This window comes from Lepisma saccharinum, chromosome 13, assembly GCF_977018435.1.
Source record: "Lepisma saccharinum chromosome 13, izLepSacc3.1, whole genome shotgun sequence".
NCBI lineage: Eukaryota > Metazoa > Arthropoda > Insecta > Zygentoma > Lepismatidae > Lepisma > Lepisma saccharinum.
In genome coordinates, this window is record NC_139241.1 from 48,679,025 (window position 1) to 48,706,832 (window position 27,808).

The window sequence follows — 27,808 nt, forward strand, 5'->3', positions numbered from 1 at the left end:
CAAGTGGAGGCGATAAATCTGGGTTTCATGAAGTTCATTCTTTAGCTGATTAAGTTTTGGTGGTGTTATATTTTTTCATGTCACATGCTCTTTGGTTTTGTGACTGCACAGAACCGGTTTTTACTAATAAAAAGTGGCGAATGTACACAGAGATGGGAGGTTTTTACTTATGCGTGCCATAATTTGGGATGAAACATATCCACTTTTTTTTTTTTTTTTTTTTTTTTTTTTTTGTGCTGGAACAAATCTAACACAGGGTGTCATTTTAATGGTGCCCACAGACCACAGGAATATATAGAGGACATCAAAACAAACAACTTTTCTCAGTAACATTTTTCTTGGTGTGTCGTTTCAGTGCTACAGTCGTTCAAAAAAGCCCGTTTTGCCACCTGATTACTGGCAATCCAACACAACATTTGATAGCATTTGTGACGTTATTTCCTGCAGCAAAACAGTGCATGGTAGTGTTGCAAGGAACACACATATTTTGTGAAAAATGACAAGACTACCAACCACATTTTGAACTGTAAAACAAAGACTGATCGCGTCCAGTAGACCAAACACCCAGGGTAATATGGTCTAGCAGCAAGAATCCCACCAGGGGAAGGAGGAAGTGAACCAACGATACGAAAAATGGTACTAAAACAATGTATTCAAAATGAAGTGGCAATATCGGATATTGTCCCTTAGCCTACATGTCAAATATCATTATCAATAAAAAAAATTATTGGACTTACAGTTTACGCTCAGCTACAATCTCGTTGCAAGGTTGATATATATAGGTTAGTCTATTCACTTGTCCTGATACATGCGTTATGGTATTGTGGTGCTGATAATGGAGGTATCCGAGGTTTACATTGTGGCTACAATACCTACAACCATACTAACAACCTAGATCATGAATCAGCAGCGAATATACTGCCATTTTCACAGTTGCAAACTATTACATGTGTATGCTGTGCGTAGATAAACAGTGTCGCCAGAGAGCTTGTTTTACTACTACTTAAGTCCCTTTATTTTCAACCATTTCTGTCCGTTCCTCATAATGCAGTCTGTCACTTTCCTAGGAATTTTGTGAGTTCTTTCATTTCTATTTTGTCAACTGTTCAGTGTGTCACAGGCAACCAGTATCACAAGGACGAAGTGGATAGACTAAACTGTAGATGCCAACATGGCAAAGAGATTTGTAAATATTTGACATGTAAGCTGACTGGCTGAGACGAAATTCGAGATTTCCACTTCCTTTTACATGCGTTGTTTTTCTATCATTTTCTATCCTATCGTTGGTTCACTTCCTGTTGGGGTTATGTTACAGAATGCATTTTCTCGCTTTGTTTTACTCTACATAATGGGGCTTGTTGTAGCTATGCCATTTTTCACAGAATGTGTGTGTCCCTGGCAACCATGACATGCATCGCTGTATGACAGGAAATGACGTCTCAAATGCAATCAAACGTTGGGTTGGGTTGCCAGCATCCAGGTGGCAAAATAGGTTTTTTTGTAGCGCCGAAACGACACACCAACGAGAAAAATGTTACTGAGAAAAGTTATATGTTTTCATGTTCTCTATACGTTTTCTGTGGTCCGTGGGTGCCATTCAAATGACACCCTGTATATTACATAAAAACACTGAAACTTGTTGATCAAAAAAATCAACATACTTCTCGAGGGGGCCAGAAATGGCCCCAGAAAGTAGATCACAATGTTGGTGGCTGAGCATATTGTGTAACTGAGTCATTCTTTCATCAAGGGTTCTGTGTTCAAATTCTGACCTGGTGTTTCTTTGTGTGTGTCCGTTCATCAATGTCAGCTCATGCGCATCATTGTGATACACTAAAAGTAGTGAAAAACTACATAACAATAAGAATAAACACAAATATTGAAATAGCCGATTGTGTTTTCCAACAGAGTTCTTCAGATGGTCCAACTTGACCATGGGAAATGGGAAGTGAACACTGATAAGTTACTGAAGGCCACTTAAACGCATTTGCAGAACCATGAGGTGTCAAGGAGGAGTTACTTCTTGGAAGTTTGCGAGATACAGAAGTTACTTGTCACCTGACATTGGAGATCATGTACACAAGAAATGAAGTCACTTATAGCAAGGTCTCACAGGGTGCATAGTGGACCTGTCTGTCTTCCAGTAACTGTGACAGGCTCCACTGTGTGAAGAATTGTTATTGCCATGAAAGTGCCACCATGGGATTTAGCCCAGAAATACTGGATTCAATTCCTACCACTAGCTTTACTAAGACCACTCCCTTTTCTTTCGCAAGCGAAATTTGCTCACTGTACATTTGTTCATGTATTGCTCTATAACAATGTTGATACACTACACCAGAGTACTGCATGGGATCACTTTTGCTCTTTCAAACTTGTTTCAGTCTCCCACACTCCAGTGTATAGAATCAAATATGATTTCAATGTGACAATAATGGTTGAGATGTATTGTAAAAATACATCCTGGTAGTTTCAGGCTATAATCATCTATTCATTTTCATATATTGCAATGTATTGGTAAGATAGACTAAACTACATGTGAACAAGGAGATGATGACTAACTTCACTTAAGTTTCAATTTCACTACATCCTTCACCTCATGATCCATATTTGAGGGCTGATAAATTACGGTTAAATATGAACCAACGGGCTACGAGCGTATATGATCATTTTGCCTGTTTGAGCGTTATTCGTTGAGTGAAGAAGCTGTCAATTCCGTATGATATCTAGTGTCGATGCAGCACTCTAGTCTACACAAGTGTTTGATCATTTCTTATGGCATCAACAGGTTCATGTTGGAGGCATAGGCGTGCGGAGACCCTCTGATTAGAGGGGGGGGGGGCAAAAGCCTTGATGAAAGTACAGTCGGGAAAGAAAAGCCTCACTGTATCTCACTGTTTTAGTTCCATTGCATTGATGGGTATATACAAACTACAGCAACATAGAGGCACCATAACAAATAAATAAATTGTCTCTGAAATGTGCCACGCTTATTTTCCTCCAAATAATTGTGTTCATGCATTTAAGACAAAACTGTTTAGCAGGAAGAGTCTGAAGTACTTAGTAGTTATAACATCTGTCTCTGGCAATTTACAATGCATTACAGAAAAGAACATAATCGCGAGCGAAGCAAGCAAAAAAAAAAAAAATTGATGCAAATTTTTGCACTGAAAACAATATTGATTTAATATGACACAAAAAATTTCACAGGCACCATGCCATGGCCTTCTCTTTAACATTTTTTTCTATAAAATTTGATATCGAGAGGGCAATTTTCCTTTGTGCCACCCTGCAGTTGTTCTTGGCCGTCTGGAAGTAATAATGCAAGAAAGACGTGAAACTAATTCCATCTTAAGTATCATTTTGTCCTGTTTGCCCCCTGCACCCCTAGAATTTGATTTCCATCCAAGCTTGGGGAAGGGCAATGCTCTCCCCTGCCGAGTTACGCCTATGACGATAAGCAGCAATGCATGAATTAGGTGAAAGGAAAATCTCAGGGGGTTCCATCCTGTCTGCTGGCATAATCCAGTTTACATGAGAGTAAACGTATTTTTATGCTATTTGACAGAAAAAAGATCACCTACGTATACACAAGATTAGCGCTTGACCTGGGGAGGGGTGTCAAACGCAGCACAAGTTTTAAAGAGCATCCTGCCAGCTAGGACAATTTGAATAAGTATATAGTGCATTCTCTCAATGTTGATCCATATAATCACTCCTCCCCTTCTATATCAAAACTCGACCAAGCATTCCTCTTAGGATTTCCACATGGAAAACTGCACAAGATAGCAAAAACTATGTTCTTCGAAGGCTGATAGTGCCGAAACAAGACCTACCAAAAGTTTAAGAAAAATTGATTGAATTGTTGTTTTTAACATCCAGTTTATGCACAGAAAGGCTAATCGGGACTGGACCTACAGTTTAGAGTGGGATAAGAACCACTATGTGCCTCCACCGGGTATCGAACCTGGGACACCTTGATTACAAGGCTATTAAGAAAAATTGTTTGTCTTTATGTCCTCTTCAGTCTTCCAAACTTCGTGGTAAAAATATGTGCTGAGAATGTGGTAAGGAGGGAAGGGGGGAGGGGTAGAAAGTTGGAGTGTATAATTTTAAGAAATGAACAATGTCTACATTTTTACTTTTCAAAATACAAGGGCCTCGAGAGTGTGACTCGCAAAGGGACTCGCATTTCATAACGGCGGCCCTGGGCAACCTTATTTGTGCCTCCGTTGAAAAAATCTGCGAACGTCCATGATTACGGGGAGCCCCTTGTGCACACCTATGGTTGGAGGTTAATCTCGTAAAATATTTGTTCACATCACCTAACCCACCGCATGCACTTTTGCCATGCTGCATGGCTGAAGATATTCACTTTGAAATCGCTCCTGTGACTGTTTTCCTAGCTTGTGCAGCTGTGATGCTGCGTACACATACACATATGTAGGAAAAGTATGTCCATGACTTCTACTAGATTTGTAGAAATTGTGACAAAACCTGAACTGCTCCAAACTCCCTTTTCAGGAACAAACTAGAACAATAACATTTGCCACTGAAAGAATATATATATAAGCATTTTACAGAGTCGTACTACGATTTCGTTTTAGTTCAGTTAGGATAGGTGTTGGTGTGCTGTCTTTTCTGCAAAGTTCAATGAACAAAAAGCTTTTGTCTTCAGCTGGTTAATCACACAATACTGTCATGAATGAAGTCATCACTGAAACTGCAAAACTTCTTCCAATGCAAGTGAATATTGACACTTTCAAGTTTTGCTGATGATTTGCAGAACAATGTACCAGTTCTCAGCCAAACTGAAGTAGAGAACTAGTGTCATTGCACTGCAATGTGGCTGGTTTTAATTAATCTGTAACTCGTGACTGAATGTGACGAGCCACCCATTTCACAATCCAATGTCTGACATCTGAAACAAATTTCCCAGATTCCACTGTCTTCTTTATTAAGTCTCCTCCCTCCCACAGTGCAAAGGTCATGTCGTCCTCAGTCTCCTAAAGATGCAATGTTTCTGTGGTCAGTCCATTCGGTTCAGCACTTACCATTAGGCTCTTCACATGGGTGCAAAAAAGAAATAGTACCATATCTCCGATCTTCTCTCTGATTACACTGCCAGACATTTACACATTTTGGACAAAGGGAATATAATTTTATGAGGCCAATTTTTATATCTTGGGTTCCCCTTGCTGATCTTATCATCTGTCTTTCCACTTTCTTCACTTCCTCACCGTTTTCATCGACAGAGACAACATAAACCTGATTCGGGGTTTGTCTTCTGCAGTCCTGTCATCAGGTAGTATGCCAGAACAGCTAGACTGTTTTACCTGGCAGCACTGTCGGAATTTGGATATGACTGAATCCCTTTATCCTTTTTAATTCCACAAGATTTTGAAATCAAGTACTGTGAAGCTGCTGGCATGGATTTCTGCACATATTGCTTAGGGTATCCATCTGGTACACCAGTTGTCAGTTTCTCTGGGTAACTGGATGCTCCAATTGCTTTGCTGAGGTTATGATAACACACATTTACATTGGGTGCATATATCACACTGCTTTCACATCCTGGGCCAAGTTCATCTACATCATTACATTTAGATAATGACACATTTGCAAAAAAAAATTTCAAGTCTTTTTTTCCTGTGATTTTCTCTTCTGGCCTTGCTAGTGTGTGTTTAAGGGGAGTACACCAGAAGCCAAACCAGAAATACTAATATTCAAGGCATCACTGCTTCTTCACGAATATACATTTCATCACGGTCTTCTTGTACTTTTCTGGTGATAGTGCAGGCGCAGTATCAGTGATCAACCTCTTGTAGCAAATACAGGGTGTACATAAAAGAATATAGCAGATTCAACATTTTTCCTTATTTCTCATCTAATGTAACAAATGTTACATTAGATGAAATATTTTTTTTAACATACCTGCAAACTTGTACTTCCTCTCACAGCTGCAGGCAATGCTACTGTCAAGAAATGAAGACTTCCCAGCAGGAAGCATTCAGTAGTTACTGTACAGTGTGTCCGAGAAATCCCCATACCCCTAGGTTTGAGAACAATGTCAGTGTAATTTTAGTTGTGGTATTGGTAACACTGATTTCATGGTCACAGATGGCACTGTCTGGTATACCTGCATTCAAGGTCGTGTGGAGCATTTCAGTTGTGAAGCCATGGTTGATGTGAGTGGTTGCAGTTTACACAGTTGAGGAACGGTTAGTGGCATGTGTGTGTGTGTGTGTGTGTGTGTGTGTGTGGGTGGGTGCACACACAGGGCACACACAGGGCTAAAAAATGACACGGGTAATGATTGCATTTAGAGATTGCTTTGGTAGAGACCCACCTCGTAAAGCAACCCTGCTTGATTGGGAAAAATGTGTGTTTGCTTCAGAATGTGTCAAAGACAGGCCATGTAGTGGACGCGTCGCTTGGTCAATTACAATGTCTCCGAATAAATCGATTCGCAAAAGAGCAGCTGAACTGAATATACCGCATTCAACAATGAATGACCACATTAAAAAAGATCTGTATATGAAAGCATTTATACCGATGTTTGTGAATGAATTATCTGGCAACGACATGGAGCAACGTCTTGCAGCCTGCCGTGCTTTGTTGACACAATTTCCAAATGCTGTGTCTCGTTAAAGAGTGTTATTTTCAGATGAATGTGCGATATATCGCAGTTCACACAGGAGGAATGTGGTCTTCTGGTCTAAGGAAAATCCGCATTACGTATGTGCAAGAGTTGGAACGAAAACCACCTCATGTGATGATATGGGTCGGGATGACATCACAATACTTGTTAGGATCATATTTTTTTTGACGAATATGTGAATGGACATTCTTATTTACACATGTTGCAAACGTGGTTAATACCTCAGCTGCAAGATAAGGGAATCATGGATCATGTGTGGATACAGCAGGATGGGGCTCCAGCCCATTTTCCTCTTCAGGTGCGTGATTTCCTTAATGAACAATTTTCCAGGCTGCTGGTTCTCCAACATCTCCATCCCCCATTGAAATGGCCCCCACGAAGTCTGGAACTTACAACACCAGACAACTCATTGGGGGGAATAATCAAGTCAAATGTCTCTCATTCTTGGTACAGGACAGATGAAGAATTGCACGGAAGTGTGGAGGAAGCCTTTTGAAAGACTCCTCAGATGCTCCGCTACATGCCAAGGAGGACATGGAGGTGGATACATCCGTGTGTACAGCACAATGGAGCACATACAGTTACACTGGATACATAGTTTGTATATGTAAGTACTGAACTATAGTATGTACTAAATAAACTAAAATTGCACAGACATTGGTCTCTGTGATACTCAAACTTAGGGATACGGGGACTTCTCTGACGCACTGTACAGTGGGCCTTCCAGCGACAATTCAAAACAGAACCCCCACCCCATCCACTGATGGCATAAGCAGTTCCAGAAGATGAGGTGGATCTTTTGCACTTTCGCAAACATTCCGTCCGCGTGTGACAGAGAAGGTGGAAAGTGTTAGAGCATCTTTTCAGTGCATTCCCGACAAATCTGTGCAATTTCTTCCATTGGGGATTTGTGAAAGACCATGTTTACATGGCACCACTACCAACCGATCTGCCTGAATTGAGAAACCAGATTGTTTCAGCCATTCAGTAAATCACATCAGACATGCTGATATGAGTGTGGTAGAAAACTGACTTCGGACTGATGTATGCAAGTCACCAAGGGATCGCACATTGAACACTCATAATGTAAGTTGCACAAACTTGACAGTTCTTCTTTCCTCCAATTACATATGTTCTCATACCTTGTCGCTACGAGAAATAGTTTAAAAAATGTTGAAATTGCTATATTCTTTTATGTACATCCTGTATAGCAATTCCTGCATTTTGGACATGATGGTAGCACAGTTATTTGTGGGCCAAGCCATTTCTGGAATGGCTCAGGAAGAACATCAACTGTGAAGTTTTTCTCACTTTTGTTAAACACAATCACCTTGTGTGTCTTTTCATAATCAGCACCTTTTCAGTGATGTAATTCCTGTCTGTCTACACACAGCAGCACAATGAAAGAAATGGCCCACCTGCATGTCCAGACATGTTTCATGATTTTTTAAAAATCCAAAAATCATGGAATATGGACAATATTTTCCCTAGGTTACATGCAAAAATACTGCCTAATTACACAAAAGGATGACTAGTCATATAAGGCTGTGTGTGTGTTCAACTCGGCTTGAGGAAGTTCTGGGAAACCAGTCCGAACTGTCCCAGAAAAATAATAATAATAAAAACAACTTAAAATAGCTGTATTAGGTACCCTTAAGCCTCCGCGTGAAGGTGACCATTTTTGCATCATTTATGAAAATTATGTTCCATGCAAATAATTTCTGTTGTTTTTAGCTCACCACGATGTATTATAGTGGAGATCGGAAATTCTGTTGATTGAGAAGTATGTACTACCAGGAACAGAAATCTGGATGTCTTATAAATGCTGTCCAGCCTTGGGAATGTTTCCAGTTACATTAACAACACTGTTAGGCATAAGACACACTTCAGAGATTCAATAACTGGGGGTTTGTACAAACCAGATGAAAGATTTTTGGTCGAGTGTGAAAGAATACTTGAGGCGGAAAAGGCGGAAGCTTGTGGAGGAATATGTAGACGAGTCCGTGTGGAGACAATTGTATGGAGCTATGGACACTGACACCTTCAGGAATATCTTGCAGCATGTTGCTGAAAGATACCCTGTGTGTGGTTAGTGTTTCTAGGGTATGATTCGTCTGTCATTTGATACATTTCACCCCTACAACCACGTTAGCAGAAAGTGCATTTTTTTAAATGTTAGTACTTTGAAAAATTATATAGTTTTGTTCATATTGGAAATAGCTGTTAGGTGAGGATTAGGTTTAACAATGATAGTAACTTGAGGTTACTGTTATATTAGGAGTGTTATTTTTGCTGATGTTTGGGAGTTTTTACAGAAAAAAGGAGTGAAAGTAGTCCAGAATAGGAGTCTGTTTTACTTACGCAGACGATACTATGGGATCAAAGGAAACACTTTACTATAGGGGTGACGGATTTCTTACTTTTTACAGGAGAAAGTACTTACGCAAATCATTTTCTGTAGCGTTACGGAAGTTCGTGAATGTAGTTTTGATCCATTTTAATGTGAATGCATGTTGTTTTCTGCGAAAATCTCTGTCCGACACGCTGTTTCTGCTGCCGCCATTGGCTTTCTGCACGAGAGCACAATGTTGAGTGTGACAGATGACGTAAACCCCATAGTCAGTGTTTCAAACTCGCCGTGTTTTTACTAGAACATGACATATTGAGTATTTTTAATTTTTTTTAAACTATGCTTGCCTAACCTTACGGAAAATGGTTTGTGAGGCTAACGTGAATGGTTTTTGGGGCTAACGTCAATGGTTTGCGAGGTATTAGCATAATTTCAAACCCAGGCACAAAAGTAGGTATTTTCTGGTGAACAAGGTTGCAACACTGCATAAATTGACAAAACACTCTCACAACGTGCGATGAACCAGTACGCTATCGCCATAATGTGTGTTACAGAATCGAAATAACAAGTAACAGTAAGTACTCGTGAATGTAAGAAATAGACATTATTTTCATTAGAAATATTCATTATTTCACCTAAAGAAATGTTCCGCATTCCAGAATAGTATGTTAGCAATGTAAAAAAGTGTGAAACAAATAATTTATAGGTGTCACCCCCTATAGTACCAAAGTGGTTATACGAACCTCTAAGAAGAACATAGATCTATCATTTTCTATTTATACTGGTTTGAAAATTGCATTATTTTTTTTATACCAAATACCATCTTTGTTTGTGAGCCTGTAACATTGTAATAAATTAACACAGAAGAAAAAATATTCCATTTTCGTTTGAACATGTCATATGCTTTATACGGTAAGTTTCTCGTATCGGACAAACGGCTGAAATTTGCTAGTTCATTTAATTTGAATATTCGTACTTACGTATTCTGCATTGAGAAACATCACTGAAGGTGGCAATTAGATTATTTCATGGAAATAAGCTCTATTTGCGACATATCGAGTAAGTTTTCTTAGTTTCTTTTTGCCTTTGGTAACACGCAAAATGGCGGTCACAGTTTCTCTATCGTACTCGGCATGCAGTGTTTCCACCCCACTGCACCCAAAAATACCTACGTAGCCCCACGAACCATTCATACATAGCTCCACGAACCATTCATACATAGCCCCACGAACCATTTCTGGTAAGGTTAGGTTAGGTAGGGTCACGTATAGGTTACAATAGTGAAAAATTGGTTTTGAAAAAAATATGCGTAGCCCCACACCCCATTCTCGCATAGCCCCATGGATCCTTGACACGTAGCCCCACAAATCATTTGCGGTAACTTACCTTCTTCAGTTACAAAAACACGTGATTGGAAACATTGACCGGGATTACGTCATCACACACAGACTACATCCACCTGGAAGTAAAGGGATGCAAGAGCTTTTGTGCATCGGTCACGCATTTATATCGAAAAATAGATGATTTACTGGCCAAATTCAATTAATGATGCGAGAAAACACTTCCCCGAACTTCCAGAAGTATAAAGAAACTGCATTCGGTAAGTAATTTCTCCTGTAAATTTGAAGAAATCAGTTTGTCCGTTACGAGAAATTTACCATTATACCAAATACCATCTTTGTTTGTGAGCCTGTAACATTGTAATAAATTAACACAGAAGAAAAAATATTCCATTTTCGTTTGAACATGTGTCATATGCTTTATACTTTATCCCCACAGCAAAATCTATGATGATGAGCATATGTATGATGAGATGAAAGGACCCTACTTATAAGTCGTTCTGTTCAACATTCACAGGATTTCAGCATCATTTCCTAGGCCTTCTTCATTCTTTCTAAGAACATTAAAAGATTAGTCAAAGGGTAAATGGCTTAAAACAGAAAGGAGGAATGATGGCAGCACTTTTTTAAATCCATGAACTTCCTTTTTCATTACTTCGTGTTCATGCAAGTTTATTTTTTGTGTAATTTGTAATGGAATAAAAATACTGTATGATATGAAGGGTGTTTTTTTTAATTCACATTAGTTTCCATTCTTGTACTAATCATTTATACCGACCAAGTAAAAAAGCACAATGCTTTACGAAACTGTCTCTTAATATATGAATAATAGCAGTTTTCACCAGTGTCCATGTAAGACCCAATGTGTTCTTATTTGGGACAAATTTGCACTTAACGAATGGATATAACTGTAGTAAAGTTCGACAGGTTTCGGAGTTAGATCACACAATTATAACAACTATAATGCATTTGCACACAACGTTAGAAAAAAAAAGCAAGAATACTACTATTTGATGGATTCGTCGACAAATATGTAATTTTAACATGGTCGAAATCATTTACTTGCAACACATTGAACGACGATCTTCTTATTGTTGTGTTGTAACATGATTTTGAAATTCGTTTGAAATAACGTCTCTCTTTCTAAAAAAAACAACTTGGCATCTGACAATAAGGATACCAATACGTGATACACCAGCACTAGTACGTACTGCTAATTCCTCAGAGATTATTTTTCATTTACTTAATAGATTCAAATTACAAAGTTTCAAAAAGGTAAGTGGATAGAGTAAATGTGATGGTCGAAATCACTTACCTGTAACACACTGTACGATCTTCTTATTGTTGTATGTCGTAACGCGATTTTGAAATTTGTTTGAAATCATGTAAGTCACCTTCTAAAGCAAAATCACTTGACATGCGACACCACAGACAATAAGAATACCAATAGTTCGTACATATGCACTTTCCTCTGTATACGAAAAATCACGTACGCATTCGCTCAGCAGACAACATTCAAGAATCACGTCTGAAGTGCTACCAACATCAAAGTGTAAACATTAAACATTTTTTTGGTATAGTTTCGGGAGACAAAATACCTCTTGGTTAGTTCCGATCTAGAAAACCCACAGTAATACTTCAGAATTTTGCTTTGACTTTTCCCTTCACAATAAGTTTTACGTTTGCAGGATGATTCATGTCCAAAACACGCGACAACATTCCAAGAAGCAGTGTTGCAATATTCAGGACACAATTTCCCTTGCCGTGCCAAATTTCCCTTTGTCGCCATATTTTCCCTTCACCTAAAATCATACGCGAGTTAACCAAAAACCACATGCATGTTTACCAGGCCTGTAGCCAGGCAGGGGCCAGGGGGGCTCATCAGCCCCCCCCCCCTGGCACTGAGGTTAGCCAACTTCACATTAGGTAAAACTATTTTGTGTAATTTGTTTGCGGTGAAAAGTGAAAATGTAGACAGCAGATATTATTTTCCTCACAACTGATGAAGGATAAATTCAAGGAGCCATGAACAGCAGCTATTACATTCGTTCATCTTATTTATAAGAAGTCTTACGTAGCGGCAAGTATAGGGTGATCCATAAAGAACGCCGGATTTGAAAAGGACGCCATATTTCTTTTGTTTGGTTGGCAGCATTGTTGGTGCGATTGTTGTTATCAGTTATCATTGAGGTTTTGTGTTGAGAAGAGTTTCAGTTGTTCTACTGTTTGTGTGTGTTGCTAACGCCATGGAAAGGTACAGTAAGAAACAGCGAGTTTTGATTGTCAAAACGCACTACAAGAATGGTTAAAGTTTCGCGATGACTGTTCGGAAACTCCGTACGATACTTGGTCATCTTCATGCACCGAACGAATCAACTGTTCGTAGGTTGATCAAGAAATTTGAAGAAACTGGATCAACAGAAGACATCAAAAGCCCTGGATGCCCTCAAAGTCGCCGGAGTGAAGCAAATGTTGCTGTTGTGCGTGATTCTGTTGCTGTGAGTCCTGCAAAATCGTATTGCCGTCGTGCTCAAGAACTGCATATGGCGCCAACAACAATGCAAAGAATCTTGACGAAAGATCTGCAATTTCACGCGTACAAAGTGCAGTTAACGCAGGAACTGAAACCAGCGGATCATGGAAATCGACGGCAATTTGTTGATTGGATTCTAGAAAGGGAACGAGAGAACGAGGGTTTCTCAAAGCGCATCATTTTCAGCGATGAAGCTCATTTTCATTTAAACGGGTTCGTAAACAAGCAGAATTGCCGAATATGGGGATCTGAGAACCCAAGAGTGATTCAGGAAAAGGAAATGCATTATCAGAGAGTTCCGGTTTGGTGTGGGATTTGGAGTGGGGGTTTGGTCGGTCCTTACTTTTTGAAGACGAAGAAGGAAATGCTCTGACAGTGAATGGAATTCGTTACCGTGCAGTGCTAACTGATTTTCTTTGGCCTCGTTTGGATCAAATGAACATCGAAAATGTATGGTTCCAACAAGACGGCGCAACTTGCAACACTTCAGAAGAAACAATCAATCTGCTGCGTGAGAAGTTCCCGGACAGAATAATCTCGTTGCGAGGAGACCAAACCTTCCCACCTTGATCTTGTGACTTGACACCATGTGACTTTTTCTTGTGGGGGTACACCAAGTCACAAGTTTATCAGAACAAACCCGGAAATTTGTTGAAACTTAAGCAAGAAATTCGACGTGTCCTCAACACTCTTGATGGAGAAATGTGTGATCGGCTCATGGTGAATTTCATGGACCGAGTGATTGCGTGTAGGAGTAGTAGGGGGGGGGGGGCATATGCCTGATGTTGTTTTCCATGTTTAAACCTTAATATCTCCTGAAGAGAATGGTATGTGTTTTATGCTTTTTTTCCAAAATTAAATTTCATTTATAGCAACTTCAAATCCGGCGTTCTTTATGGATCACCCTTTATTTAGGAGATTCTCTTCTCTAGACTTCAGAATGTTTCTTCACAGGGGAGCTTCTTTATCTGTACCTTCGTTGCCCCCAGGCCCGTAGCTAGAGGGGGGCAACTGCCCTCCCTGAGAGCCTGCCTTGCCTCCCCTGTGAAAAATACAGAACACATTCCTACCTAGAATTCTCACTAATCTTTACAATTATATCCTGTATTACTCTAGCAACATAAGGTGCGTTGCAAAATGATAAGAACGGTACCGCAGATAGCGAAATGGGGAAAACAAAAAGCAAACGGAACATAAAAACGATGGCCACGGACACAGATAGACGTGTGTATTATACGAAAGCAGTTACTGTTCGCGCAGACGGGTATATGTACGAGCAAGTACGAAAACATGGCACATGAGGTCGGCCGAGTGTTGCAAAATGCAGTGACGTGCACTGAGGAGTAGCTAGTCTAGCAGAGATAGATCAATAAATCTCACGTCTCTAATTATTTTCAAATCACAATATTTATTATCTTGAAGCCTCCTCAGTTCATATGCAACATTTCTTTCCACGCGTTTCTCGCCCCTCGATGTGATCAGCTGGCAAGGCTGAATACCCTAGCTGGCTCTTCTTCCGCCTTACCAGATCCTTGTATAGACATCCGCCCGAAGGGAAGGGCAAGTTTTCTGCCTCTACGTCCCTTGTCCCTCGCCCCCCGCTCCCATGGTTGAAAGCCCGTGGTTTCAGGACCTCCAGTCTATCTCCTATAGGACAGATAGGGTATTGGTTTCCCTTCGTTACCTTTGTAAATCCTCTAAAATTTTCTGCAGTACTTATGTTCTCTGTATTTACATAACCTTTTAAACGTTGTGCAGACAAAAGTGTTATGGTTTCTTTCTTTTTTTTTTCAAATATGGAATATATAATGATTAAATAACAAATATTTGCTCACGCTCTCTCTCGCTCTCGTTTTAGTAGTGTTTTATTTAAATATACTAATAATTTGGCCTCCTATAAAACATATGGGTAAGCTAAACAGTCATAAATACGGATGTATTAATTTGGACAAGAAAACGCGCGTTCTAATTGTTGTTGTTGGTTTGGTTTATTTTACTTCACCTTTCTGCCACATTTGGTTATCGCGAAAATGAGGATGAATGATGATATAATGAAATTGATGAAGGGACCTCACAAAGAACAATTCAGGCCGGGATTCGAACCCGTGACGAGCGCGCATTCTTGTTCCTATGTGTTGTACTCTGCAGTGAATAATGAAATAATTTGGAATGTAAAATGTATCCCACAACTCAAAAAGCCAAATGAATATCATGGAAGAAAGTATAAAAAAGTGTGTTTTGTTACCTGTTCATCCCCTCTAATATATTTAATTTTTGCCATCTTCCATCACTTTTTCTAGCTGTATAGATTTAATCGCGATGAGTAGCTAATGAGCTTATGGAAGTCACGAGGGACAATCATAAACAGAGAACTCCGGACTCCTGATTTCACAGTGCCCTGCAGATGCACTGGGAGGAAATTATTTGTATTTTCTTTTTCCTTTCTTTAGCGTTGCTTTTCCATTGCTTTACCTAACTTCTGCCATGACGATGAACGTTGATTAAATTAAACGGATGAAAAGTGGTTACAAAGGAACACTCATGCACAGGCCAGGGCTCGAGCCCGGATACTTCAGTAACGAGATAGTGAGATGAAGAAATTAGGGAAATCAAGCAATGCAAATTTTTTGGAAAAACGTTAATCATATGCACATATGGTGCTTCAAAAATCCAATTGAAATTTACGTACCACTGAGTAAATACCAGTTTGTTTTACCGATACCCACGTATCCGAATAGTTAGAACTTTCCGCTCATCTTTTGTTGTCGGCCGACCTCCGTGGGGGAGTGCAAGTGCCCCGGATCGGTACCAGGTGGACGCACATAGTGGTTTGGATCCCACTTTAAACTGTGTCCAGTCCCGATTAGCTTTTATGTACATAAAGTGGACTTAAACACCAAATCAACCAACCGTGGGGGAATGGTTATCACTGCACGCTATGACATGAGGAGTTCCGGGTTCGAACCCCGACCTCGGCATGGGTGTTTTTTGTGTTTGTCTCTTCATTAATTGTATTGTACCATCTTCGCGATTAACCAAATGTGACAGCGACGCTAAGTAGCATAAATCAAATCATTGATTGCAGTGGCGATGCTACATAAAGGGCAACTAGGGCACTGCCCCACAACAATTTTAACATAAAAAGTTCATCTGAAGAGACGATCGGTATATACGCGTAAATATTTTTTTTGTTTTTTCCCTCAACCCCTACGTTGCTGCAACCAGACTTACAGGGCATGCACCCTGTGCGAGGTTAATATATTTCTCCGTCCTGTTGGAGAGAGTCCAATTTCGGCTCTGCCCCGGAGACGTGACGTCACTGACTGATCCAAACATTTGCAGCATAGGCGAGGGACGGTCCCCTCACAATGGAAAAGCGCAAAATTCGTAGCCGTCTCTGGGCAGAGAACGAGGTGCCCTGCCCATTCATGTTTGCCTCGTTCACCGTTCAGTGTTTCCAATGCTTGGCAGGCAGTTCATTCGTTCTTCCAGCCTGCAGCAATAAGATAGAAAAAAAATCCCTCGAATGCTTTTCTTCGCGCTTGTTCCGGCGACCTGAAAAGTTGACAACACTTTTTATTGCACAAACTAGTCCCTCGTATTTTCAAAAAGATCCTCCTTTCCTCTTTCCTTCCCATTGTAATACGGATTTGGATTTGAGTTAGTGTGTGAGTTTGCGTTGCGTTCCGTCTGTGCGTATTGGTCGCTTATGAAATAATTAGTTTTTTGCGATATTATAGTTACTGTACGTGTTTATTTATTTGTGTAATTGTGTCTGTGTTCCAGCAACTTGACATGCAGAATATCTTCGTAAGTATAAACGAACTTTTTGGGGGTACATGGCTAATGTAAAGTGTTGTAACTGAACTTAACGCTGCATCATCTTCCTACTTAGTCATTGATATTAGTGGATACTTGGTGAATATGACATTGAATCATGTAGAAACTTTAATATCTACGCCTTTCAATTCATTGACAATGGAAGAGAAACTGCAGTGTAACATTTTCCTAATCATTCCAGTATCTACCCAAAGTTTAGTTACTGCAAGCGACGTCAGTATTCGAGGTTTTTTTTTTATTCATGTATTTTTGTTCCATATGTTGCTGATTTTTCGTATTCCTACGTAGTGAGTATTTAATGCTCTTTGGAGAGATATCTTGATCAGAATGTTAATTTTATTCCAAATTGTTCGAACAATTTACTTACTCCATATCAAGGAACTCCCCTCAAAAACCTTAAAGAGGAATATAGAGGCTAACTGCCCCCCTCCCCACCCAAAAGAAAAATGTGCCCTGCCTGACTGGAAAGGCACGCGCCGCCCCTGATTGATTGTTTGTTTAATTTGGTTTGTTTTACGTCGCTTTTCCTACACTTTTGGCTAATCGTCAAGATGGTACGATAAAATTGATGAATGGACAAACACAAGTAACACCCATGCCCAGGTCGGGGTTCGAACCCGGGATCTTAGGCTTAATAGTCAAATCAACATGTTTTGGATTTTCGAAAGTGGGTGGGATTAACACCTGCTTCTTTTCAGTAGTCCTTCCTCATTTTGCAATCCTTTCCTTTCTTTGACGTTCTATTTTTAGGAATACTGGGCCCTAAAGGGGGGAGGGGGATTATGCCCACACCAACCTCCCTTGGACACGCCTGATTGCTACCCCAAGTGTCGACATCACCGCACGTCACTGGCAAAATGATAAGAACGGAGCCAGGTAACGTCTTTCCCGTGACACCAGAGGCAGCGAATGAACACGTCTCAGCACGCATCAACTGCAGACAGTTGTTAACAGTGATTTGCCCAGGAAAGGTGGCGAGGAAGTCGTGCGGACAAGTGTAGTAGAATGGGCCGTGGAAAAGCGTTGTCAGAACGTGAAAAAGGCCAGATATTGGCTTATAAAGAAGAGGGAGTGGCTGCGAATGTGATCGCACGTCGGCTTGGGCGGAGTGCGTGTGTGGTGAACAATTATCTGCGATTAAGGGAACAATATGGTATAAAGAAAGCGCCGGGAAGGCCGCGAAAATTAACGCCGCGGCAGGAACGTTCTGTTGTGAGGAAGTTGGCAGCTGGGAACACATCACTTGGACAGTTGTCTCGCGATCCGAATATGCGTGTACATAAATCCACGCTCTGCAGGACTGTCAAACGGTGCAATCGTCTTCTCTATCGCAAAGCCAAGGTACAGCCGCGACTCGCTGCACAACATAAAGATCGGCGAGTCGACTGGGCCAGGACTTACGTGACGTGGAAGGAGGAATGGCGGCGTGTCATCTTCAGCGACGAGAAAAAATTCAATTTAGACGGTCCAGATGGCTGGCGGTATTATTGGCACGATCTACGCAAGGAGGAACGGATCTTCTCCAAGCGACAGCAAGGAGGGCAGTCTCTAATGGTGTGGGGGTGGCTTCGGATATCATGGCACCACCAACCTAGCATTTCCTACGGGTCGTCTGAATGCACCAGCATACCAAACCATACTGGAGGACAACCTATTGCCTTTTGCTGCACACATAGCTGACACCCCATGGGTGTTCCAACAAGACAACGCCACAATAGCCTATACACGGCTGAATCAGGCCCGTAGCTAGAATTGATCTCCAGGGGGGGGGGGGGCTCACAGGCTATCAGTGAGGGCTCTGTAAACCAAGTCCAATTTTCCAAAGTTTAACAGTATTAAATGAAGGTAAATTACGTGTGGGGGGTCATTAAGTTATATGAATTTTAGAAATATCATACAAATACTAATTTTTTCTATATCTTTTAAAACATCGTTTTTTGAAGTGTTGACTGCTACTGACATCATCCTTCACTACACACCCCATACTACTTTTGATGATACAGATATTTATATCACACGAAAAAAAAATGCACAATATTCAATCAGCCTACAATGCATTCCACCCAGTGATGTGCAGTAGACTATAAGTTTACGTTTACATGCGTTGTCTACACGTAATCTACGCGTAGATTACATTGGGTTGTAGTTTACATTGACTACGTAGACAATCTAAATTTAATTTTCAAGGGTTTCATGAAGGGAAAGTGACATATTCAACTATATTGGTTCCTAACGAAATGAGAAGAATCCTATTTACAACAAAATGTATCTTCTCTTCTATTATCAAGTATGGAAGAAGATAAATAGTATGCAAAAAACAACAACAGATGGCAGTCGTGAGGTAAGCGTGGTCTTCTTCCCATAAACACTAGAATATTTCCTATATTAGGTTTCTTCCTAGGTAAGAAATTGTTTGAATTTGGGAGGAAGATTATGAAAAGTTCTCTTCACACATCAGCAACTGATACGCAGTATATATATTTTTTTAATTCCACGGCGCCGTTTGCTGAGTTTTCACCTTTCGCCATGCTGTTTACGTTGATTACGTAAAATACGTGTATAAAATAGTCTACGTGTAGAATGTAGACTATCGTTGTTTACGCGTAGACGCACATCACTGATTCCACCCCCGGCGGAAGCAATGAAACCCCCTTCGTTTCCAAATCATGGGAGCTGTTGACCTTTCACGCAGATGCGGAGGGAATTTCCATGATGACATCAAAGTCACAGATTTCTGTCTAAACGGGAGGTCGCAACAGGGGCAGCGAAGGTATAGATAAAGAAACTGCCCTATGAAAGAACCTTCTAGAGTCTAGAGGACAATCTTCAAAATACTTGCCGCTACTTATACTTCTTCTTATAAATAAGATGAACAAATGTATTAGCTGTTGTTCATGTTCTGTGAATTTATCGTTCACGAAAGTTGTGAGCAAAATAATATCTGCTGTCTACATTTTTACTCTTCACTGCAAACAAATTACAGAAAATAGTTTTGCCTAATATCCAGGGGGCTGAAGGCTGTGCCGGGGGGGCTAACGGCAGTTCCAGGGGAGCTCAGCCCCCCTGGCCCCTGCCTGGCTACGGGCCTGGGTTGAATCCACTGTAATGTGGTTTCTGGAGAAGAACGTCTTTGCAATGGCTTGGCCTGCTAATTCTCCAGACGTTAATCCTATGGAGAACCTTTGGGGTATTCTTTGCCGAGCTGTATACGCCAATGGTACCCAGTATGACAACATCCACGATCTACGACATGCTATTGTTGCTGCATGGAACGATCTCGATGTTACTCTGTTGCAAACACTCGTGGATAGCATGTGTGATAGAGTTTTCCGTATTGTGCACCGACAAGGTTCCTTTATTGGCTAATAAGTTATAGTGTTCGTATCATTTTGCAACGGTCGGAGTGGCCTGTCTTTTTTTCTAAACTGTACATATTGCCCTTGTTGTCACAGGCCTGTTACTTTTCAGAACGATTTGTGTGCTCTTTCTGTAATATTATAACCATTGATTATATGTTCGTACGAGGGTCACTATTTATATTTTGAGCCTTGGCAACACTGATTGAAGTTAGGCGCGATTTGACGTTTGCACGGAATCGTCTGGCATTATTGACCATAACGTACTTCAAATGTTTTGTCAATAGCTTCATTTGTGTTGTTTATGTTGCCTTGGAGATTGCGCGACAACAATAAAATGGAATTAACTCATGAACATTTTCGTGCGATGATTTTTTACGATTTTCGACGTGGATTGAGTGCATCGATCAACTTACTTCCACATTTGGCGATGAAGCACCATCCTTTGCCACTGTGAAACGCTGGTATAACGAATTTAATCGTGGCCGCCATTCGCTCACTGACGAGATTCGCGAAGGTCGTCCAAAATCAGTTGTTGTTCAAGAAAACATTGATGCTGTGCAAAACCTAATACTGCAAGATCGTCATGTGACATACTGTGCGATTGAGGCAACCATAGGCATTGAGGCAACGCCGTCGGATCATTTGCCAGCTGTCACACATCTCGTCTAACAACTGACTTTATGAACAGTCAAAAAATCGAATTGATGGGTCATCCGCCGTACAGTCCTGATTTGGCACCCAATGAGTTCTTCTTGTTCCCGAATGTCAAGAATAAATTGCGTGGACAACGATTTTCGTCGGCGGAAGACGCCGTTGATGCGTTCAAAAACCATATTATGGAGGTGTCTCAAGAAGATTGGAAAAACTGCTTTGACAAATGTTTCGAACGAATGCAAAAGTGTATTGACCATAAAGGAGAATACTGTACTTCGAAAAACAATAAAGCAGTTTTCAATGCCAAATTACTGTTTTTTCATTGTTAGGCTCAAAATATAAATAGTGACCCTCGTTCTCTTATTTTCGTTACTTTGTACACTTTCCCACAGCGTTCTTATAATTTTGCAACGCACCTTAACAAAGACACTTATTGATTTTGTGATGTATTAGGGTGTATGGGATTCCGTATAATGTCGTACCAGGATTGGGAGGAAATATTCCCTTCCAGATTCAGACTTCGGAAAATAATTTTTCAATTTTCAGTTGTGATATTTTGAGTAGTCTTGTATTAAAGGTGCCTAATGTGTTCGGATGTTTTTGTTGGGTGTGTTGCTTAAATTTTTGTTTCCCAAGTCTACCTTTTGGTAATAGTGATTCATGTGGTAGAGAGAGGGAGTGGATATTTGATTTTTGTTACTTAGCGTTGCTTTTCTGCCACATCTATCTAATCGTGACAATGAGTGATGACGTGAAATTGATGAGGAGACACTCATAAACAGTACCGCAACCACAGGGGGGCAGGGGGCATTGTCCCCCCACGAACTTGGACGGAAGTCCCTTCTAGGGGAAGCAAACATTGAAGTAAAAAAAACAAGACTAGGAGAATCTAAGAATAGCAGGACAATTGAATACTCATCATGATTAGTTTCCACATGTTCCTTGCATTTTTTTCCAGACGGCCAAGGGCACTTGAAAGGTGCACAGATGGGAAATTGCCCCCCCCCCCCTGGATTTCAAATTTTATACAAATAAAAATATATTTCGTAAAATTTTCTTACTCTCTTCGCTCGCAATGTCTGCTATTCTCATAGTTCAAGTTCAGAGCCATAGCTATGGGGCGGTGGGAGTGGCCCTGGGAGCCAAACGATCTATATGAAAAAAAAAATGTTAAAGAAAATGCCGTGGCGCCCCATAAAATTATTTGCGCCCTATTAAAACAATTACTTTTTATGAAACTTAATATGAAATATTAATGATGACACTGTAATAGGCCTGTAGCCAGGTAGGGGCCGGGGGGCTCAGCAACCCCTTGAATTGTCGTTAGCACCTGGTCATTAGGTAAAACCGGTAAAACTATTGTATAATTTGTTTGTAGTGACAAGTGAAAATGTAGACAGCGGATATTATGTGGTCATAACTTGATGAAAGGACAAATTCACAGAACGAAGATCAGTTATCACATTCCTTCATCTTGTTTATGAACTGGTCTAATAGCGGAAAGTACAGGGTGTCTACAAATGATTGATAGTGGTTTCATGATGTTACATGTATTACTGAACGTACCAAGAATTAACTTTGCAGTTTTGTAGAGAAACTCGACAAGTTTTGTGACACATTACAAGTTATCTCAGTTTTCTGTTCGCCGTGGCGCCGTTGAGCCATATTCGTGACTTTCCGGAACTTGATGCTTTTTGTGCAATCTCAAAATTTAGAGTTTACGGCTGCTTCTTCTTCAGCGAACAACCATTACAGAATACGGGTATCTTGACATGTTAGGAAATTGACTCATGCCACAGTTGGAGAACTTTATCCACCAGTTGGATGGCGCTCTGACCCAGTTCTGCCACGATGTCCACAAAATCATAACCACCAGAGTATCAAACTGATGGGTCGGTCGTTGTGGAAATGATGATCAACAACTGCTGTCATTGTCTCACCGTGACTTTTTTGTGTGTGGCGTTATGTGAAGGATCTAGTGTTTGTGCCTCCATTACCGAGTAATCTAGCAGAACTGCGGGCTCGTTCTATCAGTGCCTTTGATCGAATTGATAGGTACATGCTTCATCGCGTTTGGGAAGAACTTGATTATAAAGTTTGTCTGCAGAATCACGAGGAGGGGCATATCGAACATTTGTAATGTGTCACAAAACTTGGTGAGTTTCTCTACAAAACTGTAAAGTAACTTCACAATAATGTTCAATAATCACGTACAGTAACATCGTAAAACTGATTCAATCATTTATAGACACCCTGTTTTTAGTAGGTTGTATAAGTTTAGAAAGTTCTTGCATAGCAGGGCCGTAGCTAGGCTGAGCTCCCCCTTGACATTAGGTAAAACTATTTTGTATAATTTGTTTGCAGTGAAAAGTGAAAATGTAGACAGCAGATATTATTTTACTCACAACTTGGTGAAGGATAAATTCACAGAACATAAACTTCATCTTGATTATGAGCTGAAGTATACACTAATGAAGAATGTTCTTTCACAGAGGAGCTTCTTTATCCGTACAATTTGCTGCCCCTGTTGCGGTCTCCCGTTTAGACAGAAATCTGTGGCTTTGACGTCATCATCCACATTCCTTCCATATCTGCATCAAAGGTCAACAGTGCCTAAGTTTTGGGAACGAAGGGAAGTTTTATTCCTTCAGCTGGGGGTGGAATGTACGGTAGGCACTATGATTGAATATTGTGCATTTTTTTTGTATGATATAAATATCTGTATCATCAAAAGTAGTGTGTAGTATGTAATAAGGGATGATGCCAATAGCAATTAACACTTCAAGAGATGTTTTAGAAGATAGCTATAGAAAAATGTACTACTTGTGTGATATTTCTAAAGTTTATATTAACTTAATGAGCCCCCCCCCCACACACACACAAACCCAAAATTATTTACTTTCATTTAACACTGTTAAATTTTTGAAAAATGGACTTGGTTTACAAAGCCCCCCCTGATAACCCGTGAGCCCCCCTGGAGATCAATTCTAGCTATGGGCCTGCACTGTAATCCAAGAAGTCATTGATCAATCAAGGGATTCCTATTTGATTGTTAGGTGTCAAAGACATGAATTTCAACAATAAAATAATGCAATTCACACAATATTTTGTAAAAAGGTTACCGTAACCAGTACGTAAACATTGTCTGTAGTGATGCAAGAGTTTCCCCTTTGAAGGAAGTAGAGGAGTCCATGCTGGACTAAGGGGCACATGTTTTTTAATGTTTTAACAAGTACAAAAAAATGTATTACAAATCTTTACACAATTCATCAAAATGTAGATAATATGTAACCATTATTATTTAATTAATTAGATTTTTCTTGCATAACACAACACAATGGTGTTGTTGGATTCTCGTTAGATTCCTTTGTGCGTAAAAATCTTGCATACTGGAAACTAGAGGGAATCATTATGAAGCATGATTTATAAAGGGCTCCCTTAATCAGTTCTGCAGAGAGGCCTAAAGCTGGTGGTACATATTAATTGTCTATTAACATTATCGACCTGTAAATATCAAGTAGATACAGTCCCTATTAGACTATTTATGTTAAACTTTATATTCTTTGGCACTCTGGAAAGGTAATTATCGAAATATTGCTATTTGATGTTGCTCGAATTTTTTTTTGTTCGTTGGAGTTTCAAGATATCATCCCTTTTCTGTTACTTATCTCTTTTGGGGGAGGGGGCAAGTGCGTCTTTGTACCCTGCTATATCTGCTAATGCGAGACAATATATTAAAAATTTGCCCCCTCTACAAAGAATTCCTGGCTACGGGCCTGGTTGCCCCTGTTGTGACCTCCCAGAAATCTGTGACTTTGATGTCATTATGCAAATGACCTCCGCATCTGCATCAAAGGTTAACAGCTCGCAAGTTTTGGGAACGAAGGGGAGTTTTATTGTTTCGTCCGGGGAGTGGAATGTACGGTAGGCCCTATGATTGAATATTGTCCATCTTTTCTTGTGTAATATAAATATCTGTATCATCAAATGTAGTATGGAATGTGTAGTAAGGGATGATTTCAGTAGCAGCCAATTAACACTTCAAGTGATATTTTAAATGATATAGAAAAATGTAGTATTTTTGTGATATTTCTAAACTTTATGCAGATTGTCCACACACACATAATTTTCCTTAATTTATTATAACACTGTTGAACTTTTGAAAAATGGACTTGATTTACAAAGCCCACCCTGATAACCCATGAGCCCCTCCTGGAGATCAATTCTGGCTACGGGCCTGATGTTTACACACATGTTTTACAGATATGCTTCCCGCTACCAGTTCAGATATTCCAGTTAGAATCACAATCAGACGGATTTCCATGCAAAAGGAAAGAGAAACGTGACATCATGTTGCAACATTGCCACAGTCGGAGTAGTTGCCAACTACGGGTATGTGCAGTGTTGTCGACTTTCAATGCATCAAAAGCATAGACATACTACTACGTCAAAACAGTAAACACGTGTCAAAGGGGAAGGATCGTACTTTTCTCGTACCGGTCGTACACTTACATTTGTTGTACCCCAACGGTGAAAGAAACAGTAGGCGAATTGTCCACCATCATTTTCATTCAGTCAGACTTACCCAATGTGATGACAATGAATTGAAATAAAGACGTTAATAAACAGAGAACTATGCCTGCTTCGAACCAACATAGTTTCATTTATTAAAACAACACAGGATGTAAAATAAAAAAGTAATGAAAATAGCGGTGGACAATTTGCCTACGATTATCTTTGCCGTTGACTGTACGTACAACTGTGTACACGTGGCTCAGTCGGAAAATAACGAGACATCCCTGATATGGACGTGAAGGAGAAATTTGAAATTTTTAGGTGTGCTGGGTGTGTTCTCCCCTGCTTCAATCACAGACTCTGCTTCATTACATCGACATGGTCTATCTGGAAGCCTCCTAAAAGTCCGATGAAACCAGGCTTTGGGGTAGTTCAAGACCAGAAGCTGACATCCTCCTGTAAGGACTTGGCATCAATGAATTTCTGACCACGTCTCGACTCTTTCGTGCTGTCACAGGGGACTAGTCAGGGTGCAAGGCGAGTATGAAGGATGTTTCAGGAACGTGTACCCAAGCCCCTGTAGTTTTGCCCTAGTATTTGTAGCCCCACCTGTCATTGCTGCATTATCCTACAAAGAGAATGGAGCTAGTCACAGTACCTGTAACTGTTGATCTCCGCCGTGTGGGAGCCATTCCAGCAGAGATGGATGCCGTTAGCATTCCAGAATACAGATACCAGTTGTCTCCTACATGAGAAACCTGTTTTTTTTTCTTTTTCACAGGCTGTTGTGCTTCCATTGATATGATGTGATTTATTTGCATCCAAGGACTACAATGTTGTACAAGTAGTAGGTACATCTGTAGTATAGGACATGTCAAGTAGAAGTACATGATAATAAAGTTTGGTAATTTTAACATGAGATACACGCATATATATTGGTGTATTATAACCCTTCCATATCAAGATATTATACTATACAATTTCACTTTGATGTGCAACAGCAAGCCTTACATGTATGTAACTAACCATACCTTTTAACATTTATTCTGGTTACACATAGCATTATAGGACATGTCAAATAGAAATACATGATAATAAAGTTTGGTAATTTTAACATAAGATACATTGCATATAAAGATATTATACTTGAAAAATTTCAGTTTGATGTGCAACAGCAAGCCTTGCATGTAAGGTAACTAACCTAACCATACCTTTTAACATTTATTCTGGTTTCAGATACACAAGACCTTCAAAAGATGAGTGTTGCCTCTGTATATTCTTGTATGTTGTAAAATGAATGTTTAATTAGCATGGTTTTGATTTTATTTTTAAACTTTTCCACTTCTGGTTCGTGTCTTAACCAGCGGTGAAACTCCTATGAGGCTTTTGACGCTTAGCCTACCCAAAAAATGTTGAAATTAAAATGTTCTGTACCCTCTAACAATCAAAGTTCGTTAAAATGAATTAATCTATGTAATCTGAACGTTTGGTTCCGCCGATGCTTCCAGATGTCTCGGCAGTCAGGCCAGAAAGAGAGAGCTCGTTCGGGCCGAACTGTGAGGCTTTTGGCAAAAAGCCTCGCGGTAAAAGGCAGCTACAGCGTGAGCTCTGTGTAGGTGGAAGGGGAGGGGACTGCCGATTCGCTGGGTGAAAGCGACTAGCCTCAGAACCAACCTGTTGTGCTTCTAGTTTTCTTGTGCAAAGTGTGTCGTTCACGTGCTGCATTGTTGAATGTTAAATTACTTCAAGTGCATGCGCATGTGTGTTTGTGTGTGTGTCGCATAGTGTATTTATGTTATAAAAATGGCTGATACTGAGAGAACATTGACGTCATTGTTTGAGGAATTAAAAGAGAAACCATTTTCAAGTTGGACTTATGAAACCAAATGTGCTTACAAAGATGTGGTGTGCGATGGACACCACATTTAGATATTAAAGTAGCAGATGGAGGAAGACAAAATAGAAATTTTCAGTGTTCATGGTATAAGAAATCTAACAGGGTGCTCTAATACAAGTAAGTTATATTGTTATACCTGTATTCTGTATGGGGGTGAAAAAGAATGGTCATCATCTTCTTACGGGGTCTGTGTAACAAAAAAGTTTGATAGAAAGGCTGAGAAACATCAAAGTTCAAGAAAGCATCTTCAGAATGAAGAGAGTTTTCTATTGTTAGGTCGTGGAAGAATTGAACATGCATTATCTGAAGGAGCCAAACTTCAAGCCATCAAACACAATGAAATCGTGAAACAAAATAGATTTGTAATCGAGAGACTTGTCGATATTGTTTGCTTCTGGGGTAAGCAAGAGCTTGCTTTTAGAGGGCACTTTGAAGATGAAAGTTCGGACAACAAAGGAAATTATCTTGAATTATTAGAACTTCTTTCCAAACAAGAACAGTTTTTACGTGATCATTTGCACTACTCTTCAGGCTTTAAAGGCACGTCAAGTACAATTCAAAATCAGCCGATTGAATCAGTAACTGACGTAATTAATGAACATATTAAAGAAGAGCTACATTCCTGTGAGTTTGTTGGTGTGCAAGCAGACGAAACTCTC

The 27,808-nt window shown here is 40.1% G+C and overlaps 2 protein-coding genes across 6 annotated transcripts in view; one reads left to right on the plus strand and one right to left on the minus strand.

Annotated features, from left to right (window-relative positions):
* Nucleotides 1-12,062, minus strand: part of LOC145997263 (TNF receptor-associated factor 6-like) — a 30,482-nt gene extending 18,420 nt beyond the window's left edge. For 2 of the 5 annotated variants that reach the window (XM_083134126.1, XM_083134125.1), the window contains exon 1: nt 2,238-2,312. In XM_083134126.1, coding sequence (XP_082990252.1) covers nt 2,238-2,297 — 60 coding nt within the window. In that variant the 5' untranslated portion in view covers nt 2,298-2,312. Of the gene's footprint in view, nt 1-2,237; nt 2,313-2,336; nt 2,367-11,413; nt 11,488-11,666 lie in introns of those variants that run through there. The other 3 variants (XM_083134128.1, XM_083134129.1, XM_083134127.1) reach the window with 3 other exon arrangements.
* Nucleotides 12,063-12,669: 607 nt separating this feature from the next.
* LOC145996770 (uncharacterized) lies at nt 12,670-13,257 on the plus strand. The gene has a single exon (XM_083133302.1). It carries the CDS (start codon nt 12,670-12,672, stop codon nt 13,255-13,257), a length of 588 nt encoding a protein of 195 aa, XP_082989428.1.
* The last annotated feature ends 14,551 nt before the right edge of the window (nt 13,258-27,808 follow it).

Coding starts and splice junctions, on each gene's coding strand:
- LOC145996770 (XM_083133302.1), top strand. CDS start 12,670: ATGACTGTTCGGAAACTCCGTACGATACTTGGTCATCTTCATGCACCG.